Genomic DNA, 24,893 nt, shown 5'->3' with positions numbered 1-24,893 from the left:
ATACTAAGCGTCAATCACCTGTGGCGCATACCACTGGCACTGGCGGATAAATAGATAGATGAAGAGAGAGAGGCACGCCCACAGTGCTTCCACTATGCATAAAGAAACCATTCGCATTTAAAATCACGTAACATCCCGCAGCTGATGTCACATGACTACTGTCGCGCAAACTCACGAGAATCACTTTCACCCGTGATATGTTCCAACCATAAACCACCTGCGACCTTCGTTATTCGAAGGTCGCAGGTTGAGTTATCTTTTCACCCACTTTTTTTTTTCACGCTTACCTTACAATTTGGTCTATAACCTCCCCTATACATTATTGTCTGTCAGATTTCACTATTATTGTGTCAAAACACGGAAAAACGAGCCCTTAAGTATACACTTCTTTTTCATATATATATATATATATATATATATATATATATATATATATATATATATATATATATATATATATATATATATATATATATATATATATATAATTTTTGTTTGTAGCAACTGGGGTGTGGCGGTGCTTCGCACGTGACAGACAGATGGTCCGCTCCCTGGTTTAAATGCAGGAAAAGTTTGGGAAGGAACAATGACCAATACGGTTTGAAAACAACAATTCAGCAGACAAAGCACGTGCGCATCAAGCATCGCTTGATCCGTCTTCCCTATGGGAACGTGAACTTCACCATTTTTCAACTTTAAAAACGACGTTTTTTTTTTCTTGAGGCTACGACGAGCTCATTTTGGACAAAGTGCTCGATGTCGCGCGACCGAATCTAGGCCGCGGCGGCCGCATTCTCGATGAAGGTGATAATTCTTCTGGCGCAGTGTACCGCGCGACATCAGTGCGCATTAAGGAACCCCAGGGGTTTGAAACTTCCTGAGCGCTCGACTACCGTGTTCCTAATGACCATGTTGTCATTTCGGCACTTGAGAACCGAACAATGGTTAATGTCGCAGAAAGACCCACAAGCATCCGCCGCTGTAGGACATCTTGTGAGCACAACATTGTGGATCGTAACACTGCCGAACCAAACAAGTTTTGGACGAGGATGCTCTCAGATAGATTTAGAATATTGCCTTCTATTTCTTAGGCGCGCGGAGCACGTGATTACATCTGTCTGCCGAGTAGTTCAAGGACGTGACTTTAAACGGAGGCTCAATCCTCTATAACCTTCAAAAAAGTACAGATACAAAACTATTTGTGTGCTTTCCAACTGGCGAATATATTGCAATCACTGAGCGCTGACTGGTCGTTCCAAAATCAGAGCGAAAGTGACACCAAAGTGTTAAATAGGCTTAGGCTTTATTTCGTCCGGGTATATTCGGATAAACAATAGTAAAATCAGGCAAATTTGGTTGCAAACCCGCTAACTCATTCCTGCACACCTACTTTGCCCTAAATGTTACATGGCTTGTATACGTATTAGCAGTTTAAGGCCACGTCTGCAAATTTTCGTCGTTTTATGTCAGTAAACTTTCTCTCGATGACTAGCGCTAGTGCTGCTTACGTGTTCGTTTCTTTTTCGTTTCGTTCCGCTGAGCGTGCCAAGATGCACAAGGTCTCTGGTCATGAGTTATTTGTAACTGCACAAATCTTCCTAATTAGTATAAAATTATGGACTTTTTGGCATCTTTTTACATGAGAAGTTTTTCTGCATGTGTTCAGCGTACATAATCTCCCCTATTCCGTCGCTGCAGGCTAACTGCATGCCATCATGTTCTGTAGTCCCGTCACGCAGAACGCATTTGCTTTTTGCCATTGTATCCGAGACATCTTCGAACGAAATCAATAAATCAATCAGTTAATCAATCAGACATATCTTACTTGCAGTGCTGTGCTCGTCCGCTGCTACGGTTGACAAACCCACCAAGCACACCTGTCCCGAGGGCCACTTTCCTTGCAGTGAAGCGAGGAGGCACTGCGTACGACGAGAGTTCATATGCGACGGACAGCGGGATTGCCCGGAGGGCTCCGACGAAAAAGCATGCGGTAGGTATAGAACAGCACTATACGCCGTAATTTAGGCAAGCACTGAGGTGTGGTTGTGTGCACAAACGTTAAGAACTGATTGTCCTCTACAGCCACGCGCATAAAAATTTTGCAAACGGGGTGTAAGCAGCGTTCACTGATGTATTCTTTGCTCTATTTTTGTATGTCAATAAGGACTGTGAATTCGAGATCCAGGTTAAAGTGAAAGCTTAGCAAAATATGCAGTGACAATTAAACGCCGCCACAAGTATTGCGTTTGCGGCACACTAATTGGTGAGATGTGGGGTACAACGTAATAAACGCGCCCCTTACATGAACTCTCAGTAAGACCATTGAGACGTTTCAATGCAGCAGTGTTACAGTAAATCATGTGCCTCAACGTAAGCCCATTCTCAAAAATCAACGACAAGCGCTAAAAGATAAATACAAAATTTTCTTCCTCAGGGGACGAGAATCTAAAGAAGTTCATCGAGGACTACTTCCAGAAACGGCCTGATGAGGACCGTGAAAAAAAGTCTGGAAAATGCGGTGAGTTGGATTCGCAATACTGCGCGGTCGTATACTGTAGTCACGGAGATCGGCAGAGACAGCGAAAACTAATTTGTTGACGGAGAAACATCGTAAGGAAATGCCTTGTCCTCCGGGAGTGCGTGAGCACTACTTGAAATATTGTTATTTGCCACGACATCGTATTAGAGCTGGTACCATGGGTAGTGTGAATAAGCGGTTGGCGGTGCGTCTACAGATACACATAACGGCACTTCACTGTGGGCTGTTCGAGCCCATTGTCAACTGATAGAATGCGTTGACTGTAGCTTGCCGGTAATATTAGTACAGTCCCGGCCACTGTTCTAGGAAACGTGGTACGCGTGGCCGCTCTTGTCGGGCCACCAAGTGGGCGCCGCGCGAAATATTGCGGCGCAAGCGCTATAAACGCCAGAGGTGAAGTTGGATGTGCCTTGTCGGCTACGGTGCCTCCCACTTCGACGTGCGCAACTTAGGTTTCACAGATCGAGGGTAAATGGGAAGCAACGTAGCAGACGACGCGCAGCTAACTCTGCCTGTGGCGCCCACTGCACTTGCGTCGTAGTAGTTCGCACGGTGGCCGTCGTGGCGCTCCGGGGAGCACGGTCACCCGCTTTGCATGCCCCTAACAATGGCGGCGACTGTACGCTCTTCATTACCGAACCAATTCACGAAGCCCCTTCAGTGTTACTATAAGTAGTGCCAATGAAGCAATGCTCCCCCTTGGAGACATTATGCGTTTTCGCTCTGTATGACGTTTTCCCATAGCAGTGCTGTTGTAGTCGAGGTTGGCCACGTGTCGTAGCAAGTGAATTAGCACCTTTCTAAACCGGTACGCGCTCATTCACCGCTCAAGTACTCGGTACAGATGCTTAACAATAGGCTGAAATTTGCGGCCTCTGTTTGCTGCCCGCGTGTTTCCTTACTGTTTCAGGACTATTCAGATGCGGCGCCAGCGGAAAATATGGAAAGCTGAAGGCTCCAAACCCCACCAAAAATATTCCGCATGCCTTCTCCCCCCTTCTCCCCACGCCCAATAACATGCATGGCCGAAACACTGATGTGTACACATTTCTGCAATGAAAATATGAACTCAGTGCATGAGTGTGATACGTAGCTTTGTATAGCCTTGTGAGTGTTACCTAATATGCGATGTCGACTGTTGCCCAAGAGAAGAGGAGTAGCTGGTGCCACCCATACCTAGGCACGAACCTCTCCTTAAATACATTTTAATGAAAAAAATTGGCAGATTCCACGCACAGTGGTAATCGATCATATGCAAAGCATGAATAAGGAATGTTGACATGTTACTTTAAAATAAGAACAACGTTACGAGGTGGAGGTAAATGATGCCATAAATGACCTTCATGTCATGGTTATCTTGTTTTAATGTGTCGTTTACCTTAGTCATCTATTCACGTCACGTGATACAAAATTTAGTATATGCGGAGCTAGCGAAACGACCGCGAGCACGCTATGAGCGTGGTATGTTGTCATGTTCTTACATGACACGCGTGCCTTGACTATTATGTTTGCACTACCAACATATTTCGCCGTCCATTGATGTCCCATAACACCAAATTTGGTATATGTGGAGCGAGCAAAACGGCTGCGAGCGCATTATGAAGGGCCCAATATACTCCCATGTAGCGTTGACGCGCGCGCTCGCTGGGCACAGCGACGCTACGTTAGCAAAACGGGAGCACTCTATCGTCTGACGCCAGGTGCGACCAGCGTACGTCGGCGCGGCCCGACGGCAAACGGCGTGAAATGCGACATGCTGAATTTCGGGCCAATGCCATAGAGTAACATTATTCTGTGCCTATGCGTTACTCAGACAACACTGCGTCTCCTTCTTTTCGTGACGAACGGTCACCAGACGCGCTGAAACGTGCATGTGCCAAAGCAACGCAGCACGGCGCGCGCCTGCGAGTATATGCAGTACCGGCGCCTGACGTGGCAACGCCGGCGTCACGCGACGAAATGAAGGTCCGCGAGCGTGCGCACCGCGTCATGTCGAAACGTATGATCGCCTTGACTGTGGCATGTAGTTCTGCTCTCATATGACACGTCGTCGTTGCCATCATCATCATCATCATCATCACCATCATCAGCCTGAATACGTCCACTGCAGGACGAAGGCCTCTCACACGTCCGGCCAGTTAACCCGTTCCTGTGCTTGCTGCTGCCAATTTATACCCGCAATGGATGGATGGATGGAAAAACTTTATTTCGTCAGAAAGCAACTGAGGATGATTCCGTGTTAGATGGCCATCAACCCAAGGTTGGCGGCGACCTGTGTGGCCCACTCCACGACCCTTAACTGGACGACTGGGTCTGAGCTGGTCAACACGGCCTCCCAGTGCTCAAGAGAGGGATCACGCATAATATCCACCGGCGGCGGCACTATGCTACATTCCCAAAGTATGTGATCATATTTTGCCACAGCCTGACACCATTTGCATTGCGGCTTAATCTCCTCCGGGTACATTTTGTTCAACACGTAAGGGTTGGGAAAAGATCGCGTCTGCAGTTTTCTCCAGACGCATTCCTGCGCCTTAGTCAACCGCTTGTGCGGGGGCGGATAAAACCTCCGCTCTAGTTTATAATGATTCGTTATGTCATGAAAAGACACCAGCCCATCTCTCGCGGACCTCCCCGGAACTGGCGGCTCACCTACCCGGCTGACGAAACCTCGAGCATTCAGGTGAGCCGCCTCGTTCCCAGGGTTCCCAGAGTGTGCTGGTACCCAGACAATTTCTATTTCTCTCATTTCTCGTCCCGTGGCCCTATGCAGAAATCGTGCAGCGGTCGCCGATATTCTGCCCCTCGCCAGATTTCGGATGGCTGTCTTTGAATCACTGAAAATCAAATCTGACTGCGAATTAGTTATAGCTAGCGCTATTGCCGCTTCCTCTGCAGTTTCCGAGGAGCGGGTTTTGACCGATCCAGAAGCGATCAAGCGCCTCCGCCTGTCCACCACCACAATCACAAAAGCGTCTTTGTCCTTATATTCCGCAACATCTGTATAGACTGCCGCTTTGTACTTGCCGTACTCAACGTGTAAAGCTCTGGCTCTTGCCTGCCTGCGCTGCGTATGGTGAATCGGATGCATATTTTTGGGCAAAGGTTTTATGTACAGGGCTTTATGTAACTCTCGCCGTACCTGAATTTTAGTGTCCCCAGTGGGAGCCTCTGCTCCAATGCCAATCCTTTCCAATATAATCCTGCCCGCTTTGGTTGTCGAAAGCCTAGCGTGCTGCATCACCAGATGCGCCTCCCATAATTCATCCAGGGTGTTGTGTATCCCTAGTTTTAACAGCCTTTCTGTAGGCGCGTTGTTAGGCAACCCAAGCGCTGCCTTGTAAGCTTGCCGGATCATAGCCTCGACCTTACCTTTTTCTGCGGCATCCAACTTCATATAAGGTGTCGCGTAAGTAATCCTGCTGAGCACAAACGCCTGTACCAGCTTACAGAGTTCTTTTTCTTTAACCCCGCTTTTACGGTTAGCGATTCTTCTGATTAGCCTGACAGTAGCATTGACCGTGGTCTTAAGTTTTTCAAGGGCCACCCTATTCTTCCTGTTAGTTTGCAGATATAGGCCAAGAATTCTAATCGTTTGAGCTTCAGCTACCGGCCTACCCCCTACCTTTACCTCTAACGGCGGTGGCGGAACATAGTGTCTTGCATGTAGCCCTCTGGGTTTGTCTCGAACCACAAAGAGCTCGGACTTTGGCTGGAACATGAAAGTCCCGCCTCCCCTGCCAACTCTTCGACAATATTAACTGCCTGTTGCAGTGTTTCTTCCAGATGCGCGTCACTACCCCTGGTTACCCATAGAGTAATATCATCTGCATAAAATGTGTGTTTGAGTCCCGGTATCTCCTCCAGCCTCGGCGGTATTTTAATTAAGGCGATGTTAAACAGGAACGGTGACAAAACTGAACCCTGCGGCGTCCCTTTGCCTCCCAACGCGAATGAGTCCGATTTGATATCTCCTATTGAAATTTCTGCGGTTCGGCCCTCCAAGAATGATCTGATGTAGCGAAATGTCCTGACCCCTGGGCCAATTTCCGATAGGTTATTCAATATTGCCTCATGTGAAACATTGTCGAAAGCTTTATTCAGGTCAAGCCCTAATACAGCTTTGGTGCCCGTGCCATGCCCGGGATTGACTACATCATGTTTTAACTGTATCATGACATCCTGTGTGGACAAATTGGCCCTGAAACCTATCATAGTTGGGGGAAAGATGGCCTTGTCCTCTGCATAATTCTGAAGCCTGTTGAGAACCACGTGCTCCATCAATTTGCCCACGCATGATGTCAGCGATATGGGGCGCAGGTTTTCCAAGCAGAGTTTCTTGCCTGGCTTCGGAATAAATATAATCCTAGCATGCTTCCATTGTGCTGGGATCTCCCCGGCCACCCAATACTCATTTATCAAGTCAGTGATCGCCCCGACCGATTTGAAATCTAGGTTTCTCAGCATTTTATTAGTAACTCCATCCGGACCTGCGGCAGACGTAGTACGCAGCTGCCCCATGGCAAACTCCACCTCCGCAATTGTGAACTCTTCATCTAGGTCGGAGTTTTCCACCCCCGAGTAGTGTGGTAAGCAACCGTCTACTCCATCAATTATGTACCGATTCCGGAGTTCCTGTATAAACTCTCCAATTGTGCCTTTATATTGATGCATTAACCGAGTCATTTGCCCCCGTTGCGCCGATTTCGTTGCTGCCGGATCCAAAAGATGCCTTAACAGCTGCCATGTCTTTTTGCATCCAAACTGTCCATTCATGCGATCACAAATCTGGCCCCACTGCTTGGCTTGCAACTCAATTGCACAATTTTCGATTTTACGTTCTAACTTGGCAGTCCTTCTGCGAAGGACGCCATTATGTTTTTGCTTCTTCCACCTTCTCAAGAGACTCGCGTGCGCTTCCTACATGTGTAATAGTCTCGAGTCAGCGGTAAACTCCTCCTGCTCGACTGCCACTTCTACCGTGGTATTACTTACATCCTCCTTGAGCGCCTGTACCCATGCATCCAGGTCATTAATTTTCCCGTTTACAGTGTCTGCTCTGTTTTTCCTAAATCTGTCCCAATCTGTAATTCTATGCCCCCTCACTTTGTCTTTATGCTTCGCAGCGCTAAACGTCGTGGAAAGGATATAGTGATCACTTCCTAGCGCTTGTCCCGTGTTAATCCACTTTGCATTACTGATGCCTCTAAAAAACGTAAGGTCTGGGGAGGTATCCATGCTTATGCTGTTGCCTATCCTCGTATGATCTTGTGGATTGTTTAACAGCGTCCATCGCAGATCCCGGGCAACTTGCCAAAGCCGATTGCCCTTTGGGCTGGCTCGAATATAACCCCACTCCGGGTGAGGCGCATTGAAATCTCCTACTACTATAAGCGGAGCGCGAGCTGCTAACCGTTGAGTTTGAATCAGGAGTTGTGGCAAGCCCAATCCTTTATCTTTTGGAGAACTATACACATTAAGTAAAAACAGACTCTTCTCATACTTTCGTTTAGGCAAAATCTCAAGCAAGACATAGTCTTCCCTGCTGCTATCTACGGAATGCTGAATGGCAGTGATGTTGCGATGGACTAGCACGGCTGTGAAGACGCGTGATACGCCCCTTGAATCAGTTCCTGGCGCTGTAAATGCCTTAAATCCAGGTAATTTTACTGAACCACTAGCCTCCTGTAAGGCTATTATGTCTGGTTTACTGTCCAGATTTTGTACGTGCAACTGCAGGTTACCCCGCTTTTGACGAAAGCCCCTGCAGTTCCACTGCCAAACCTCAATTTGCTGGCGAGGCGCCATGATGAGGCACCAGGTTGACTAATGGCACTTGGCCACCCACGGGAGGCAGTCTTGCCTCCAATAGAGTATGAAGCTGCTGAAACATGCCCATGACCTGGGTTTGGGAGTCCTTAAATTCAGTGGAGAGCATGCCGAGACGCTCCTTTATTTTGTCTAATCTGGCTTCGATCTTTTCGACTCGAGCCTCCAACCTATCCTGTCTTTTCCCTTGTTTGCCTACTTTATCCGCAAGTGTTGTTACATCCGACTTAAGACTAATAACCTTAAAAACAGGCTGTGGCATGTCTACTGGTGACGTTTCGGCTAATCGTTTTGCGTTAGCTACCTCATCTCCCGGCAGTGGTCTCTTCACTGTCCCCCGATTCTCCACTTCCATAGCTGCACTCTCCTGTACGCGAGCAGACGCCTCTTGCGTCGCTTTCTGTAGGCCTTGCACTGCTGGTGCCTGTGTCCCCTGCCGTTGGTCGTTTCTAAGTGCGCGTTCCATCTCTGCAATTCTGTTTTCCATTCTTTTAATCAAGTCTCCCTGTCGCTGAACCAGCGCTGCTAACTCCCTCTCTCGAGCGGTTTCGTTCTGGGAGGCCGTGCCTGACAAGCTCACCTTTTTGTTGGTGTCGCGTGCGCAGCTGTTGGTACTGGATGCTCGTCCACCATCTTGGCCGCCCCCGCGCCCTGGCAATGGCGGGAAGGAACTCGACCGGTCCCTGCTTTTGCTTCTGCCTTCTTTACCCCTCGGTGACCGCTCAGTGGCCCTCGAGGAACGCTTATCGTTGCCAGCTTCGCTATCTCTTTCGATGCTCTGCTGTCGGCCTGTCGGTGGCTTGCGAGCCAGGCGAAACTTGCAGTTACAGCTCCCTGTGTGATGCGCACCATGGCACACGATGCAGACCGGCGTGCACGTAGGTGGCTCTCCTTCTGGCGGGGCAGGATGGTCCTTCCCGCAACGGTGACATAGGTTGCTCTTCGGACGATAGCAAACGTCCGCTCGATGTCCAACTCGTCTGCAGTTGTAGCAGGTGTCGACTAAATTTCTGTACGGGATCACAGCGTACAGACAGTTCCAGTAAATAATCTGCCGGGGTATGTGTTTTCCCCCGAACGTAATCTGAATCGCCTTTGACTTTCCCAGAGGTCTCGCGTCCAGAATGTCTATGCCCTCATTCTTCTTCAGGAATCCCGCCCGAACTTCTTCCACTGGGCATCCATCATAAGCATTATAAATCACCCCCCGCACGGAGTTCTCCAACGGCGCCACGAACGCCGAAACCGGCAGGTCACGATCACCCAGCTTGAGCGTCTTCACAGTCGCATATGCCCCACTGCGATTTATGCACGGTGTGCTCACCGTCAACGTGTTGTTTGTGCCATTAACCCGCACAATGTCTTCTTCCGCGGCAATCGCACTCGTTAGACGCGCTGCTGCTCTCAATGCACATCCGAGTTCTCTCGCTGTCACAACACTCAAGTCCCAGTTCTGGGGCCTGTACACAATCTTGAAATCCGTGGCTGGCAACTTGAGAAACGGTCCGCGTTTCTTCCATACCGGCGCTTTCCCCCGCTTGACTTGCTGCGCTCCGTGCGTCTTGCGCCCGTCGCTGCCGGCCTGCGTCTCGCAAGGCTTACTCTTGGCGTTGTCGCCATGCCGAGTCTTCTTAAATCGGTCCTGTGCCTTCAGCACTGGAGCCCACTCTCCAGCTTCAAAATCTTCGGGTGTTATAGTCTCCCCTTCGACGTAGTACTCCATCTTCAGCCCAACAAGATCCACGGTCACCGGGCGCAAGTCAGACGCTGGGCGACGCGGCCCAGGCCAGGCTTGGCCTAGGAGATAGGCCTAGCCTTGCCACCGCGGGGTTGATAGGAAAATCTCGGAAACTCCAAAAACGGGGACAAACTTGCCTAAACGAGTGGTGTCCGTAGGTACAGGGCAACCTCCTGCAGACGAGCCCACTGACAGCAAGTCCAGAAAAAAGCGCGTCCGCCGATAGTCGGTCACCGGGCCGGAGCTCATGCGAAACACGTCCGCACAGCGTCTCACTCCGACGCACACCCCCTATACCCGCAAACTTTTTAATCTCATCTGCCCACCTAACCTTTTGTCTTCCCCTTACCCACTTGCCTTCTCTGGGAATCCAGTTAGTTACCCTTAACGACCAGTGGTTATCCCTTCTACGCGCTACATGCCCGGCCCATGTCCATTTCTTCTTGATTTCAGCTATGATGTCCTTAACTCCCGTTTGTTCCCTAATCCACTCTGCTCTCTTCTTGTCTCTTAAGGTTACACGTACCATTTTTCTTTCCATTGTTCGCTGCGTCGTCCTCCATTTAAGCTGAACCCTCTGTGTAAGCCTCCAGGTTTCTGCTCCGTAGCTAAGTACCGGCAAGATACAGCTGTTATATACCTTCCTTTTGAGGGATAGTGACAATCTACCTGTCATAATTTGAGGGTGCTTGCCAAATGTGCTCCACCCCATTCTTATTCTTCTAGTTACTTCAATCTAGTGGTTTGGCTCAGCGGTTATTACCTGCTCTAAGTAGACATAGTCTTTTACAACTTGAAGTGCACTATTACCTATCTCGAAACGCTGCTCTTTTCTGAGGTTGTTGTATATTACTTTCGTTTTCTGCAGATTCATTTTAAGACCCACCTTTCTGCTCTCCTTGTCTAACTCGGTAATCATGAGTTGCAATTCGTCCTCTGAGTTACTCAGCAATGCAATGTCATCGGCGAAGCGCAGGTTACTAAGGTACTCTCCGTTAACTCTTATCCCTAACTGTTCCCATTCTAGGCTTCTGAAAACCTCCTGTAAGCACGTGGTAAATAGCATTGGGGAGATTGAGTCCCCCTGCCTTACACCCTTCTTGATTGGTATTCGGTTGCTTTCTTTATGAAGCACTATGGTAGCAGTTGATCCCCTATAGATTTCTTCTATGATGTTAATATATACTTCATCGACGCCTTGATTTCGCAGTATCTTCATTACGGCTGATCTTTCTACTGAATCAAACGCCTTCTCGTAATCTATGAAGGCTATGTATAGTGGTCGGTTACATTCTGAGCATTTCTCTATTCCTGTTTGATAGTATGAATGCGGTTGATTGTTGAGTAGCCTGTTCGAAATCCTGATTGTTCCTTTGGTTGATTGAATTCTAATGTTTTCTTTACTCTGTTAGCAACTACCTTTGTAAATAGCTTGTATACTACAGAGAGCAAGCTAATCAACCTGTAATTCTTCATGTCCTTGTCATCTCCTTTCTTATGTATTAAGATGATGCTAGCGTTCTTCCAAGACTCTGGTACTCTTCCTGTCAGGAGACACCTCGTAAACAGAGTGGCTAGTTTTGCTCCCACAATATGTCCTCCATCTTTCAGCAGATCTGATGCTACCTGATCCTCACCAGCATCTTTGCCTCTTTGCATGCTCTCCAAAGCTTTTTTGACTTCTTCTATCATTACTGATGGGGTGCCATCTGGGTTACTGCTAGTTCTTATAGTATTAAAGTTGTGGTTGTCCTGGCTACTGTACAGATCTCTGTAAAACTCATCCGCTATTGTAACTATCGTATCCATATTGGTAGTTATTTTGCCTTCTTTGTCCCTTAGTGCATACATCCGATTTTTGCCTATCGCAAGTTTCCTCTTCACAGCTTTGGCGATTCCTACATTTTTCAGACCGTGTTCAATTCTCTCCAGTTTATACCTTCTTACATCGGATACCTTACGCCTATTAATCAGCTTCGAAAGCTCTGCCAGTTCTATTTTGTCTGTTGTACTTAAGAATTTCATGATTTGGTGCTTCTTAATGAGATTCTTCGTTTTCTGGGTAAGCTTGCCAGCGTCCTGTCTAACTACCCTGCCTCCAACTTCCACTGCACACTCCGTAATGATACTCGTGAGATACTCATTCTTTGTATCTATGCTAAGGTTAGTTTCCTCACTAAGAGCTGAGTACCTGTTCTGAAGCGAGACTCTGAACTTCTGTACTTTACCTCTCAATGCTAGCTCATTGATTGGCTTCTTGCGTATCAGTTTCAGTCGTTCCTTTCTAATGTCTAGGTGAATTCGAGACTGTACCATACCATTCTATGGTCACTGCACCGTACGTTGCCAACCACTTCCACATCCTGCACGATGCCTGGGTGTGCACTCATTATGAAGTCTATTTCGTTCTTATTTTCGCCATTAGAGCTCCTTCATGTCCACTTGCGGTTTCCTCGTTTTCGGTAGAAGGTATCACATATCATTTGACACGTATCTCATGATTATTATGTTTGCACCAGTCACTTACCATCGTCATCCATTGGCATCACGTAAAACCAAATTTGGCATATCTGAAGCTAGCGAAACGGCCGCGAGCGCATTGTGAGTGTGGCATGTAGACAGGTTGTTACATGACAAGCATCTCATGATTATCATGTTTGCACTAGTAAAATAGCTTCGTCATCCATTCACCTGCCGTAATACCAAATTTGGTATTTGTGACACTAGCGAAACAGCCGCAAGCGCATCGTTAGCATGGCATGTAATCATGTTGTTACATGATACGCATGCCATGAATTTCATGTGAGGGTCTCTCGCTTGTGTTGGCCATGCAATCATGTCATACCATACCAGTTTTGCAACATGCCATGTGAAGTAAACCACCGCAAGAGCTGCGGTATTATAAGATATAAATCGTGACATTCATGACATATACATCATGATTTTCATGGTATGAGTAGTAAAATATGTTCCTCATACTGTCATGTTACGTAATACCAAGTTTGGTATCGATACCATTATCGAAACGGCCAGGACAGCTAAATGTCGTAGGCGGCTAGATAGATAGAGGCTAGATAGATAGATATTTGGGCGATGCCAAGCGTTCTCTACGATTTGCCTAAAGTGCAGAAACAGCAATCAAATTCAAATGATTCTGTTGAGCGCGGTGTTTGACGGCAATACCCAAGAATCTCGACAAATGCACCCACTGATCTTATTACAGTGCATGTCCCCGCTGTGGTGGTCTAGTGGCTAAGGTACTCAGCTGCTCGCCCGCAGGTCGCGGGATCGAATCCCGGCTGTGGCGGCTGCATTTCCGATGGAGGCAAAAATGTTGTAGACCCATGTGCTCACATTTGGGTGCACGTTAAAGAACCCCAGGTGGTTGAAATTTCCAGTGCCCTCCACTACGGCGTCTCTCAAGATCATATGGTGGTTTTGGAACGTTAAACCCCACATATCAATCAATTATAGAGTGCATGTGCAGCCAAGCAACCTCCAACGCCCCGCTGCAAGGGCCAAGTGGCTAAGGTACTTGGCTGCTGAACGCAAGGTGCGGGCTCATATTCCGGCAGTGGCGGCTGCATTTTTGTTGGAGGCGAAAATGCTGTCGGCCTGTGTGCTCACATTTACGTGCACATTCAAAAACCCCAAGCGGTCGAAATTTCTCGGGCTTTCGACTACGGCGTCTCTCATAATCACAAGGTGGTTTTGGGACGTTAAGCCCCGCATATAAATCAACCAATCGAGCAACCTACAACATCCTAAATCCTAAGGTCAAATGCTCCTGTACATAGCGTTGAGCATACGTACAAGCACTTAAACTGGCGCTAACACTACGGAACAAAGCACCTTTTGACGACGTGCAGGACGTAAATGCACATTCAATCACGGCGTGGCTAGCAGATGACACAGGGAGAAATCCATTTGGAGGTATGCTTTCGCAGGTAGCCGCCGGTTGGTGACTGCACTTGCCCTCTCGGCTGACTAGTCACAGCACTGGTCGGCATTAGTCAAACGTCGTCTGCAAGGTAACTTAGGCCAGTACCCCGCCCTGGCAGCTGTTGCCATAGAAGATTCCTGCACCGGGAGAGCACGCCGAGCGAAACAACAGGTGCATGCTCTCAGTGCAGCGAGAAGGCAGGCGCTGTGTCTGCGATGCACGCGCCACACTCACTCGCTGAGTTGTTTGCGCCACCAAGCGCAGCAAATGCTCTCCGCACACGCTCCCCACCCCGTCGTCTTCATGGAAGCCAACCGCGAGATCTGGCACATAGTCGCCTGCGTTCCATTTTCAAGGAGCTTTGCTGATCGGTTGTGTTCGTACACGGAACTGCTAGTTTTTTAGGAGCGAAGCCTTTTAGAGTGTGGGTCAGTCCCGCGTCAAGTCGTAGCCACCCGCTAATAATCGGGGTGCTCAATAGATAGCGCTCGCTTTGCTTGTACTCGAACTGGTCATTAGATGGTGCTGGGGACGCTCGCTCCACTCCGATGCGTCGAATGCGCGTGCTCTTGCCTTTCGTGCTCTTGCGTGTATTCGACCATGGCGCACTTCCTCTTTCACCGGCAGTCACTGTACTTGTGCTTTTCGCTATGAACGACGAAGACAAGGTGGCAGAGCGGAGGGCTCGGAAAGCGGCTGCAGCGCACGCTCCCTGCCAAGGGGTCTCGCAATAGTCAAGGGGTCTCGCAAATTGAGCGCTTCAACATCTTAGTAACACTGAAACGATGTCATAGCTAGGACAATCATTCGATATTATTGCGCAGCAGCATTCTCTCGCATCATTTATCGAATGTTTTTGATGTGCTTTGTTGTCTTAGAATTCTAGTAAAATAGCATTTTATTTTAATCAAGATTGAAGTTGTCCGTGCCGGGTTTTTAAATATGTGAATTCACACAATAAATTCCTCAAGTTCGTTTTTTTTTACTTGTACAGGAGAGGTCAAATGTTCGCATGCCACGATGCCCTAGGATTACTTGAGATGCCAGACCGCAAAAATTTTACTGCCCTTGTACATGCAGAGGATAAATTTTTCTTTCACGTATTCCTTGTGTTAAACTTTCGGAAAACATCCACCTTGATGGAACAGTGGCTACTGTGCTCAGCTGCTCATTCGAAGGTCCTGGGTTCGATCCCGGTGACGGCGATCCCATTCATACCGGTGTCAGACGGGCACTTTTAATCGCGATCAGTGTCGATCCGGATTACTCACGATCCAGAAAAGGTGCTGCTACACGGTCACCTTTATTCAGGATCAGGCGTTATCGGGATCAAGACTATCGTGATCCTAGCATCGGAATCTGCCCGAAAGATCGCGATTATGCTGCTGTTTGCACCCCCTAGCTGAGCTTGTTAAAAGCACCATAATAAAAAAAAACGAGTGATTGATATGTGGGGTTTAACGTCCCAAAACCACTATATGATTATGAGAGACGCCGTAGTGGAGGGCTCCGGAAATTTAGACCACCTGGGGTTGTTTAACGTGCACCCAAATCTGAGCACACGGGCCTACAACATTTCCGCCTCCATCGCAAATACAGCCGCCGCAGCCGGGATTCGAACCGCCCCCTGCGGGTCAGCAGCCGAGTACCTTAGCCACTAGACCACCGCGGCGGGGCAAAAAAAAAAAAAAATCGAGCATAGCTCGATAAAAACGTTTTGAAACAGCTAGTTGTATATAAAAAAAGCAAATTCTAAACTGTTAAATTTGAAACAATCTCTAAAATATTGCATAGTTTAGTATTCGCATCAACCGCATGTAGTTACGGGAGAGCACACGGCAAGCAGACGGCAAGCAGTCGACCGTTGCCTTCAGCGCTTAGTTCAAATCTCGCTCCGTCGGAGCTGTTGGAACACCTAGAAGCAAACTGATTATGAGTGTCGCAAGCCTTTCGACTACGTCTTAACGTACGTGCACTTCGTGGTTGAATGAAGAGATCTTGAGAGTAATTGACCGCTGGCAGCAGCGACTGGAACAGACTTGAGGTGCCAGAAGTAAAACACTGACGCGTGCAACAAGATTGACGCTTCGCTACGACAACACGGCTACGAGCAGGGGCCATCAGAAAAAAAAAGTGAAGGTTATTAATCTCACACAGCAATACAAGTAAGGGCTAGGGAAATATCAACGAGTGATGGATTTATGAAATTACTATCGCAGTGGCCTGCAAAGATTTGGACGTTCGAGTGGTTCTTGCGTGAATAACATTGCTGATAAAGTGCTCTATAGATAATATTGTGCGTCGAGGTTTATCAGTGACATGTTTTACGGCACGCAAATGCCGCCTGGAGCATTTCATCTGATGCAAGCTCGAAGCGGATTAGCTTGGGCCGTGTAGCAGCGGTCATGAAGTTGATCGCCATCAAGAGAACTCATCCGGATCACCCTGATCGCGATTAAAAGTGCCCGTGTGACACCATTATTAGATGGAGGTGAAACAGTAGAGGCCTGTGTGTTGTACGATGTCAAGGACAGTTAAAGATTACCAGACGGTCAAAAGTTTCCGAGCGCTCCACTACAGCATCTCTCATAAGCATTGCGTGGTTTCGGGACGTATAACCCAAGGTATTATTAACTTACGTTGAACGCGTTTGACTTTTACGAACATAGAGCATTAGAATTGCGAATAATGTGTAAGCAATAGTCCTAAATTCCAGCGGTCGTTCTGTAGCACCTCTTGCTTCAATTTTTCATTGTGGAGCTGCTCCTGAATGATCAGCGGGCTTTACGTGCCATGCATTCGACGTAATCACAGATCTGATTTCTCAGAATACGGAAACTAATTGTGAGAAATTTACCTCTCTCTCTCTCTCTCTCTCTCTCTCTCTCTCTCTCTCTCTCTCTCTCTCTCTATATATATATATATATATATATATATATATATATATATATATATATATATATATATATATATATATATATATATATATATATATATAAGGGAAAGAAGCGTATACCTAAGGGCTCATTTTTCCGTGTTTTGACACAATATTAATGAGATCTAACAGACAGTAATGTAGTAATGCCCAGGAACGTACAGGGGAAGTTATTATAACCAATAGAATGTTAATAAGACGAAAGAAAAGTGGGTGAAAAAATAATTAGCCGTGAGCAGGAATGGAACCTACGACCTTTGAATAACGCGTTCAATGCTCTAACCACTGAGCTACCACAGCGGCCTTCCCTCCATCCACTTTTTTGTGTTTTTTATATGTGAATTTAGAAGTAGGAATGTCAGTCAGCGCCATCTATAGGCCAAGCGACGAGTGTGAAAACACTCTTTTATGCGCATGTTTGGCGTCACGTAGCACGTGAACTTATTACGAGCGGGCAGCTGATTAATAGTCCCTCGTATACAACCTAATGACACCAAGTCTGCCAGTACGAGACCCTCGTTTAATGAAATAAGGGAAAGAAGTGTATACCTAAGGGCTCGTTTTTCCGTGTTCTGACACAATATGGCAGACTTGGTGTCATTAGGTTGTATACGAGGGGCTATTAATCAGCTGCCCGCTCGTAATAAGTTCACGTGCTACGTGACGCCAAACATGCGCATAAAAGAGTGTTTTCACACTCGTCGCTTGGCCTATAGATGGCGCTGACTGACACCCCCTCTTCTAAATTCACATATAAAAAACAAACAAAAGTGGATGGAGGGAAGGCCGCTGTGGTAGCTCAGTGGTTAGAGCATTGAACACGTTATTCGAAGGTCGTCGGTTCGATTCCTGCTCACGGCTGGTTATTTTTTCACCCACTTTTATTTCTTCTTATTAACATTCCATTGGTTATAATAACTTCCCCGGTACATTCCTGGGCATTACTGTCTGTTAGATCTCATATATATATATATATATATATATATATATATATATCTTGATAGTACACCTTTAGTGGTGAGCAGAAGAGACGTTTACTTTGTGGAAAACGTAGCGGTAGAACCGACCAGCTGTCAAGCGGAGCGAGCGCGAGCAGCAACAACACTCTTCCTTCTCTTCTTCAGCTGGCGTTCCGGCCTGTGCCAAATATCAATGCTACAAATCACTCCCCCCTCAGAAAAGGAGCCATCCTGGCGACCTATGGAACGGGTACGACGGGTGGGTCGTAGTGCGGCTTCAATCGATCTACGTGAACAGTCTCGCGGCCTCGATGCCGTCGGTCTGTTGATGGTTGAACCGGCTCAACAATATAGTTAACCGGTGAGGCCTGACGTAGGACTCGGTAGGGGCCTTCGTACTTCGGCAGTAGCTTGGTGGAAAGACCAGGAACAGATGAGGGAACCCGAAGCCATACCAAGGCGCCAGGCGAGTATGACTGCGAAGACAGGTTTTCGTCGTGACGGTTCTTCTGGTACGCTTGATCTTGGGCGGTTAAGGAACGCGCGAGTTGCCTGCATTCTTCTGCATAGGTGGCGACTTCAGATAGAGTTGTGGATTCCGAAGCGTCTGGATGATACAAGAGAATGGTGTCCATGAATGAGGAAGGTTCGCGCCCGTAAAGGAGGAAGAACGGAGAGAATCCTGTCGTAGACTGAGTGGCGCTGTTGTAAGCGTAAGTTACAAAGGGCAGTATGCGGTCCCAGTTGGTGTGATCAGCGGACACGTACATGGATAGCATGTCGCCCAGTGAGCGGTTAAACCGTTCGGTCATTCCATTCGTTTGCGGATGGTATGCGCTGGTTGTCCGATGCACAACGTTGCATTCGCGAAGAAGGGCTTGTACCGCTTCGGAGAGGAACGTACGGCCGCGGTCACTGAGTAGCTCACGAGGCGCGCCATGGCGTAGAATGAGATTGTGAAGGATAAATAAGCCAACTTCACGTGATGTGGCCTCTGGCAGCGCAGCAGTTTCAGCATAGCGTGTCAAGTGATCAATGGCGACAATCACCCAGCGGTTCCCGTTAGGCGTATAGGGAAGGGGACCGTACAAGTCAATTCCGATGCGGTCGAAAGGGCGGGAGGGGCAAGGCAACGGCTGCAGTTGTCCATTGGCTATGTGTGGTGGGCTTTTTCGGCGTTGACATTTGGAGCACGAACGCACGTACTGTCGGACAAAGCGGTACATTCCGCGCCAATAGTACCGCAGCCGGAGACGTGCATACGTTTTTATCACACCGGCGTGGCCGCATTGAGGATCCGCGTGAAAAGAGTCGCAAATGTCGGCACGTAGGTGGCGAGGAATCACAAGCAACCACTTGCGGCCGTCAGAAAGGTAGTTGCGACGGTACAGGAGTCCATCGCGGATGGTAAAGTGTCGAGCTGTGCGCTGCAGTGAACGATTGGGCGTAACTTGGGACGGCTGAGACAGTAACTCTATCATAGAGGCTATCCAAGCGTCTTGGCGCTGTTCATAGGGCATGTCCGCGTACGAAAGTGCCACAGCATCGAGGCTGGATACAGAAGTACTTCCGTGTTCATGGGGAAGTGGAGAGCGGGAGAGAGCGTCGGCATCTGAATGTTTGCGGCCTGACCTGTAGACGACACGGATATCATAGTCTTGGAGGCGTAACGCCCAACGAGCGAGACGGCCAGATGGGTCTTTTAGTGACGATAACCAGCAGAGGGCGTGGTGATCAGTCACGACGTCAAATGGACGGCCATAGACGTAGGGTCGAAATTTTGTGATTGCCCAGACGATGGCTAGACATTCTTTTTCTGTGACTGAATAATTCTGTTCAGCCCTAGTAAGAGTGCGACTGGCATAAGAAACGACGTACTCGTCGTATCCAGACTTGCGTTGAGCAAGAATAGCGCCAAGTCCGACTCCACTTGCGTCGGTGTGTATTTCTGTAGGGGCATCAGGATCAAAGTGACGGAGAATCGGTGGAGATGTCAGCAATTGACGTAGTTTCGCGAATGCCTTATCGCAATTGGAAGACCACGCCGAAATGCCCTCGGTGTCAGAAAGTAGCCGTGTTAAAGGGGCCATGACAGATGCAAAATTACGGACAAATCGGCGAAAGTATGAACATAAGCCGATAAAGCTCCGGAGTTCCTTAAGTGTCGATGGCTTCGGAAACTGGGCGACAGCACGGAGTTTTCCAGGATCAGGTAGAACGCCGTCCTTGCTGACAACATGCCCTAAGATGGTGAGCTTCCGGGCGGCAAAATGGCACTTTTTCAAATTTAGTTGGAGCCCAGCATGTGTAAGGCAATGCAGGACACTTGCGAGGCGCAGAAGATGGGTATCGAAGTCTTTTGAAAAAACGACGACGTCGTCCAAATAGCAAAGACACGTCTGCCATTTAAGGCCTCGAAGTATGTTGTCCATCAGACGCTCGAAGGTGGCTGGGGCGTTACAAAGGCCGAACGGCATCACGTTAAACTCGTACAAGCCGTCCGGAGTTACAAACGCAGTCTTGGCGCGGTCAGCTTCATCCATGGGTACCTGCCAGTATCCCGATCGAAGATCCAGCGAAGAAAAGAATTCTGCACCTTGCAAACAGTCGAGAGCGTCGTCAATTCTGGGGAGCGGATAAACATCTTTGCGCGTGATCTTGTTAAGGCGCCTGTAATCCACACAGAATCGGATGCCCCCGTCCTTCTTTTTGACCAGTACCACCGGGGAGGCCCACGGACTGTTAGACGGCTGTATAACGCCACGATTGAGCATATCAGACACTTGATCGTCTATAACTTGGCGTTCGGCGTGGGAGACCCGGTATGGACGCTGACGCAATGGTGCGTGGGTGCCAGTGTCAATACGATGGACAATTGCAGATGTTCGGCCCAGACTGGTTTGTTTGAAGTCGAACGATGAGCGGAAGTGGTCGAGAAGTGTCAAGAGTTGAGTTCGTTGGTCAACAGGAAGGTCAGGATCAATCGATGGAAGGAAGACGTCGAGGGAAGAGGTGGCGGATGTGAGAGCGGAAGTAACACTGGCGATCTCAAGGCTTTTTGCTTGATAGGGCAGTTGACTGGTGCAAACACAATCGATGTCCTCAAGGCGGCCGATGCATTCGCCACGGAATAGGGTGACTGGTACAGAAAGGAGATTCGTGGCATAAATGTTTGCGCAAGTGGCTTCGACCGTCAGAAGAGCAAAAGGCAGAAGAACGTTTTTTCGAGAAGTGAAGTCTTCTGACGGCGTGAACATGACGTGCGAAAAAGCGGCATGGTCGCACGAGATCGGCACAATAACAGAAGACATAGGTGGAATATCAGTCTCCGCGGCGACGACAACACGAGAAATAGAAGGCTTATTATAATCGTCGTCGGAGAGCGATGACAATTCTAGTTCGGCCCGGGCACAATCAACAACGGCATGATGTGTGGAAAGGAAGTCCCAGCCTAATATGACGTCGTGTGAGCAGTGCGGAAACACGATAAATTCAACCACGTACAGAACGCCCTGGATGATTAACCGAGCCGTGCACGTCATAGAAGGGTTCACGTGATGCGCTGTTGCCGTACGAAGGGAGAGACCAGAAAGCGGAATCGTAACTTTTCTTAACTTGCGACACAATGCTTCACTCAATACAGACACGGCAGCTCCGGTATCTATTAATGCTTGAACGGGGATACCTTCAATCAAGACAGTTATTTCATTATTCGGTAGAGAACGAGGCCTTGTGGAGTTCGACGGTGGCGCAGTTCTTGCCTCCGGAACTGCGATGGTCAGTTTTCCGTTTGGGCAGGTGGTGCACGCCGAAGCATTGGTGAAGGCGAACGTCGGCGCGGGGAAGGCGATCGGCGTGGGTTGAAGGCGCGGCGGCTCGGCGGAGAAGTGTCCGAAGCTGCATGGAACGGCAGCGTCTGTGGTGGTTCTGTGGGGGCGTAGCCGTAGGTGCCATCAATAATGCCTGAGTGAGGGACGCGCCGGCGACAGAACCGCTCAACATGGCCAGGCTGACGACAGTAATAACAGATAGGTCTGTTATCCGATGTACGCCAAGGGTTGTTGGGAAGCGTTGAAGGACGGCGGTAAATGGGAACATGCGAGCCTGCCGGTACGTGTGTTGCGTAGAAGGCGTTCGCTTGGTGGGCAGGGTCGACGACGTTTGACGGCGCATGTACCTGCCTTCGCGCGACGTCAGCGTAAGTCAGGGGAGCGGACACAGGTGGTGGCTGGTACGTGGGGGGGAAGTGCCTCGCAGACTTGCTCTTCGATGGTTTGGCGCAGTGACGAGGTCAGCCCATGCGTATTGCTGGGAAGCAAGGGGGCAAGGGACAACTGGCGTGCCACTTCCTCTCGGATAAATTGCTGGATTTGCGGGGTCAATACAGTCTGTTCTGGAGATATTGCACCAACGGTCAATGCTGGCGTGCTGGTCATGTCGAAAGTAGGCCGTCGCGTTGAAATGCGCTGTTTTCGCAACTCATCGAAACTTTGGCAGTGTTGGATGACTTCCGAAACTGTTTGCGGGTCTTTAGCCACCAGCATGTGGAAGGCATCGTCCTCGATGCCCTTCATAATGTGTTTTACCTTGGCGGTTTCCGACATGTCAGGATCAAAGCGACGGCAGAGGCCTACGACGTCCTCAATGTAGGACGTGAAACCCTCTCCCGACAGTTGGGCGCGATCCCGCAAGCGCTGTTCTGCACGGAGCTTGCGCACTGTCGGTCGGCCAAACACGTCCGCGAAGGTGGTCTTGAAAGTGGCCCAGTCGGTAAGCTCGGCTTCGTGGTTGTTGAGCCAGAGCTCTGCTACTCCTCTGAGGTAAAAGTGGACGCGGCCCAGTTTGTCGTTTTCGTCCCACCTGTTGTTGACGCTTACTCGTTCGAACGAAGAGAGCCAGTCCTCGACGTCCTGCTCATCGGTGCCGTTGAAGATGTCTGGATCTCGCTCTCTCGGGACGCCGGGACAGTGGACAGGTGGAGATGTAGGAGCCGTCTGCTGTGCAGCGTCGATGGACATTGTTGATGGCGAAGGTAGAGTTCGGTTGCGGAGTTCCAGGATGGAAAAAGGTACCCAGCACTCTCCACCACTTGATAGTACACCTTTAGTGGTGAGCAGAAGAGACGTTTACTTTGTGGAAAACGTAGCGGTAGAACCGACCAGCTGTCAAGCGGAGCGAGCGCGAGCAGCAACAACACTCTTCCTTCTCTTCTTCAGCTGGCGTTCCGGCCTGTGCCAAATATCAATGCTACAATATATATATATATATATATATATATATATATATATATATATATATATATATATATATATATATATATATATATATATGTGTGTGTGTGTGTGTGTGTGTGTGCATGTGTGTGTGTGTGTGTCAGTTTTTCTGCGTGCACATATGTGTCTGCGCACCACGTCTTTCTGATAAGGCTCGTTCGACCCCACCTCTGCCTTTTGCCGTGAAGTCTGTAGTGATCAGCACCATCGTTAAGTAACATCACTTGCACATGAGACGCCCAAGAACAGGCTCCTGTCTGTTGGGGGAGTGAGGTGGCAAATATTGATTGAAATAATCCACCAGTTCTTAACAATCGCCAAGCTTGGCGCAGTGCTCACATATTCAAGGAACTGTCACGGCTGCTTGATTTTATTGATCGGCCGTGTCACTGTCAAGAGTTGCGCAAGAAAAATCGACCAGTGAGCGTTAAACGCGCTGTGTTGCTAGGTTCTGTCGTGACAACAGCAAAAATGGAGCATCACTTTGTCCGCGCGAATCCAACGCGTCTCGCCGAGTTCTTGCGGCACTCATAAATATTCAAGAAGCGGCAGCTGTCGGACTTTTCACGGGTGCCATGTTTTTAACAATATAGTTGCGGCCCGTGCCTGTTAGTGCTGCCTAAAAGGATGCACTGAATGAATAAGTTGTTTTTGTCGAATAGGCCCGCGCAGATCTCGACTCGGATGTTCACAGAAGTTCTCTAGAGCTTTGCGACCGATGGCACTGCGAGTCACTGAGCCTACGCAGTAAGAGGTAAACGCCGTAAGGGCGCAAAGATTTAGCTATTCGCGCAAGCAATGCTAGTGAATAATCATATTCAATTTGCCGTTTATGTTCGCAAGAATTTGGTGTTCATTAGGATTACGAAGATGGTAATGTGTCTTTCAAGGAAGGTGGTGTTCTTAATAAGGCCATGCCTTTCTCGTAGATTACAATCTCTCTATATCTATCCTCTTTCCGACCCTTTTCCCCACCCCGTACAGGGTAGCAAACCAGTTCGTCTAGATTAATCTCCCTGTCTCTTCTTTTTATTCCTTTCTCTCTCTCTCGCAATCGAAATATGGCTGATCCCTCCTCCGTAAGAATTGGTGTAACACGAAAGTAAAACATTTTGTTACTGAAACCAAACAGAAAACCTGATGCCAAGATATGTATAGGTGATGTTATTAGAAGTAATTGTAATGCAAATCTGAAGGAAAAAAAGTGTACGAAAAGTTAACTGTTGCTGGAGAGTCCCTGAGATCTCTGCGCTCGCATGTCAAGGTGGGCCACTTTCGGCATCCTGTACGACCATTCATTCCAAGGCCACTTTGACGCCGCAAGTGTTTGAGGTTTGGAAACGTGAGCGCCGTGCGTCAGAGTCCAACAATTTGCTCGCGCTGCGCTGAACCCCAGGCTACACACTCCTGCACCGACACGGTACTCAAGTGCTGCAATTGCCTCGGGTCCCACGACACTTCGTCAAATGACTGCCCCAAGATACAGAATTAAAAGGACATTCTTTAGCGCATGGTGCGAGACTGGTCATCTTGTCGGAAAGCTGTTGCTCTCGTCAAAATGCGGTGCTCCGTACAACGCAGTGGTTCAAGGGACTCTGCGACACGTATTTCACAGGTGACACGACCTCCTTTGCTTCCTGCACCATACGTGTCCGCGTCAATTTCTGAAGACAGGAC

At 48.5% G+C, this 24,893-nt stretch overlaps 1 protein-coding gene across 4 annotated transcripts in view; it reads left to right on the top strand.

Annotated features, from left to right (window-relative positions):
- The window catches only part of LOC142817880 (uncharacterized), a 259,330-nt gene that overhangs the window by 95,109 nt on the left and 139,328 nt on the right, over positions 1-24,893 (top strand). For 3 of the 4 annotated variants that reach the window (XM_075895812.1, XM_075895811.1, XM_075895810.1), the window contains 2 exons: positions 1,832-1,990; positions 2,435-2,518. The exons of the other annotated variant lie outside the window; for it this stretch is intronic. In XM_075895812.1, the coding sequence (XP_075751927.1) occupies positions 1,832-1,990; positions 2,435-2,518 (243 nt within the window). The remainder of the gene's footprint in view (positions 1-1,831; positions 1,991-2,434; positions 2,519-24,893) is intronic. 4 annotated transcript variants of the gene reach the window in all.

This window comes from Rhipicephalus microplus, chromosome 5 (genome assembly GCF_043290135.1).
Source record: "Rhipicephalus microplus isolate Deutch F79 chromosome 5, USDA_Rmic, whole genome shotgun sequence".
NCBI lineage: Eukaryota > Metazoa > Arthropoda > Arachnida > Ixodida > Ixodidae > Rhipicephalus > Rhipicephalus microplus.
Note: the sequence above shows the minus strand (reverse complement) of the source record. Positions and strands in the feature narration are given on the sequence as shown.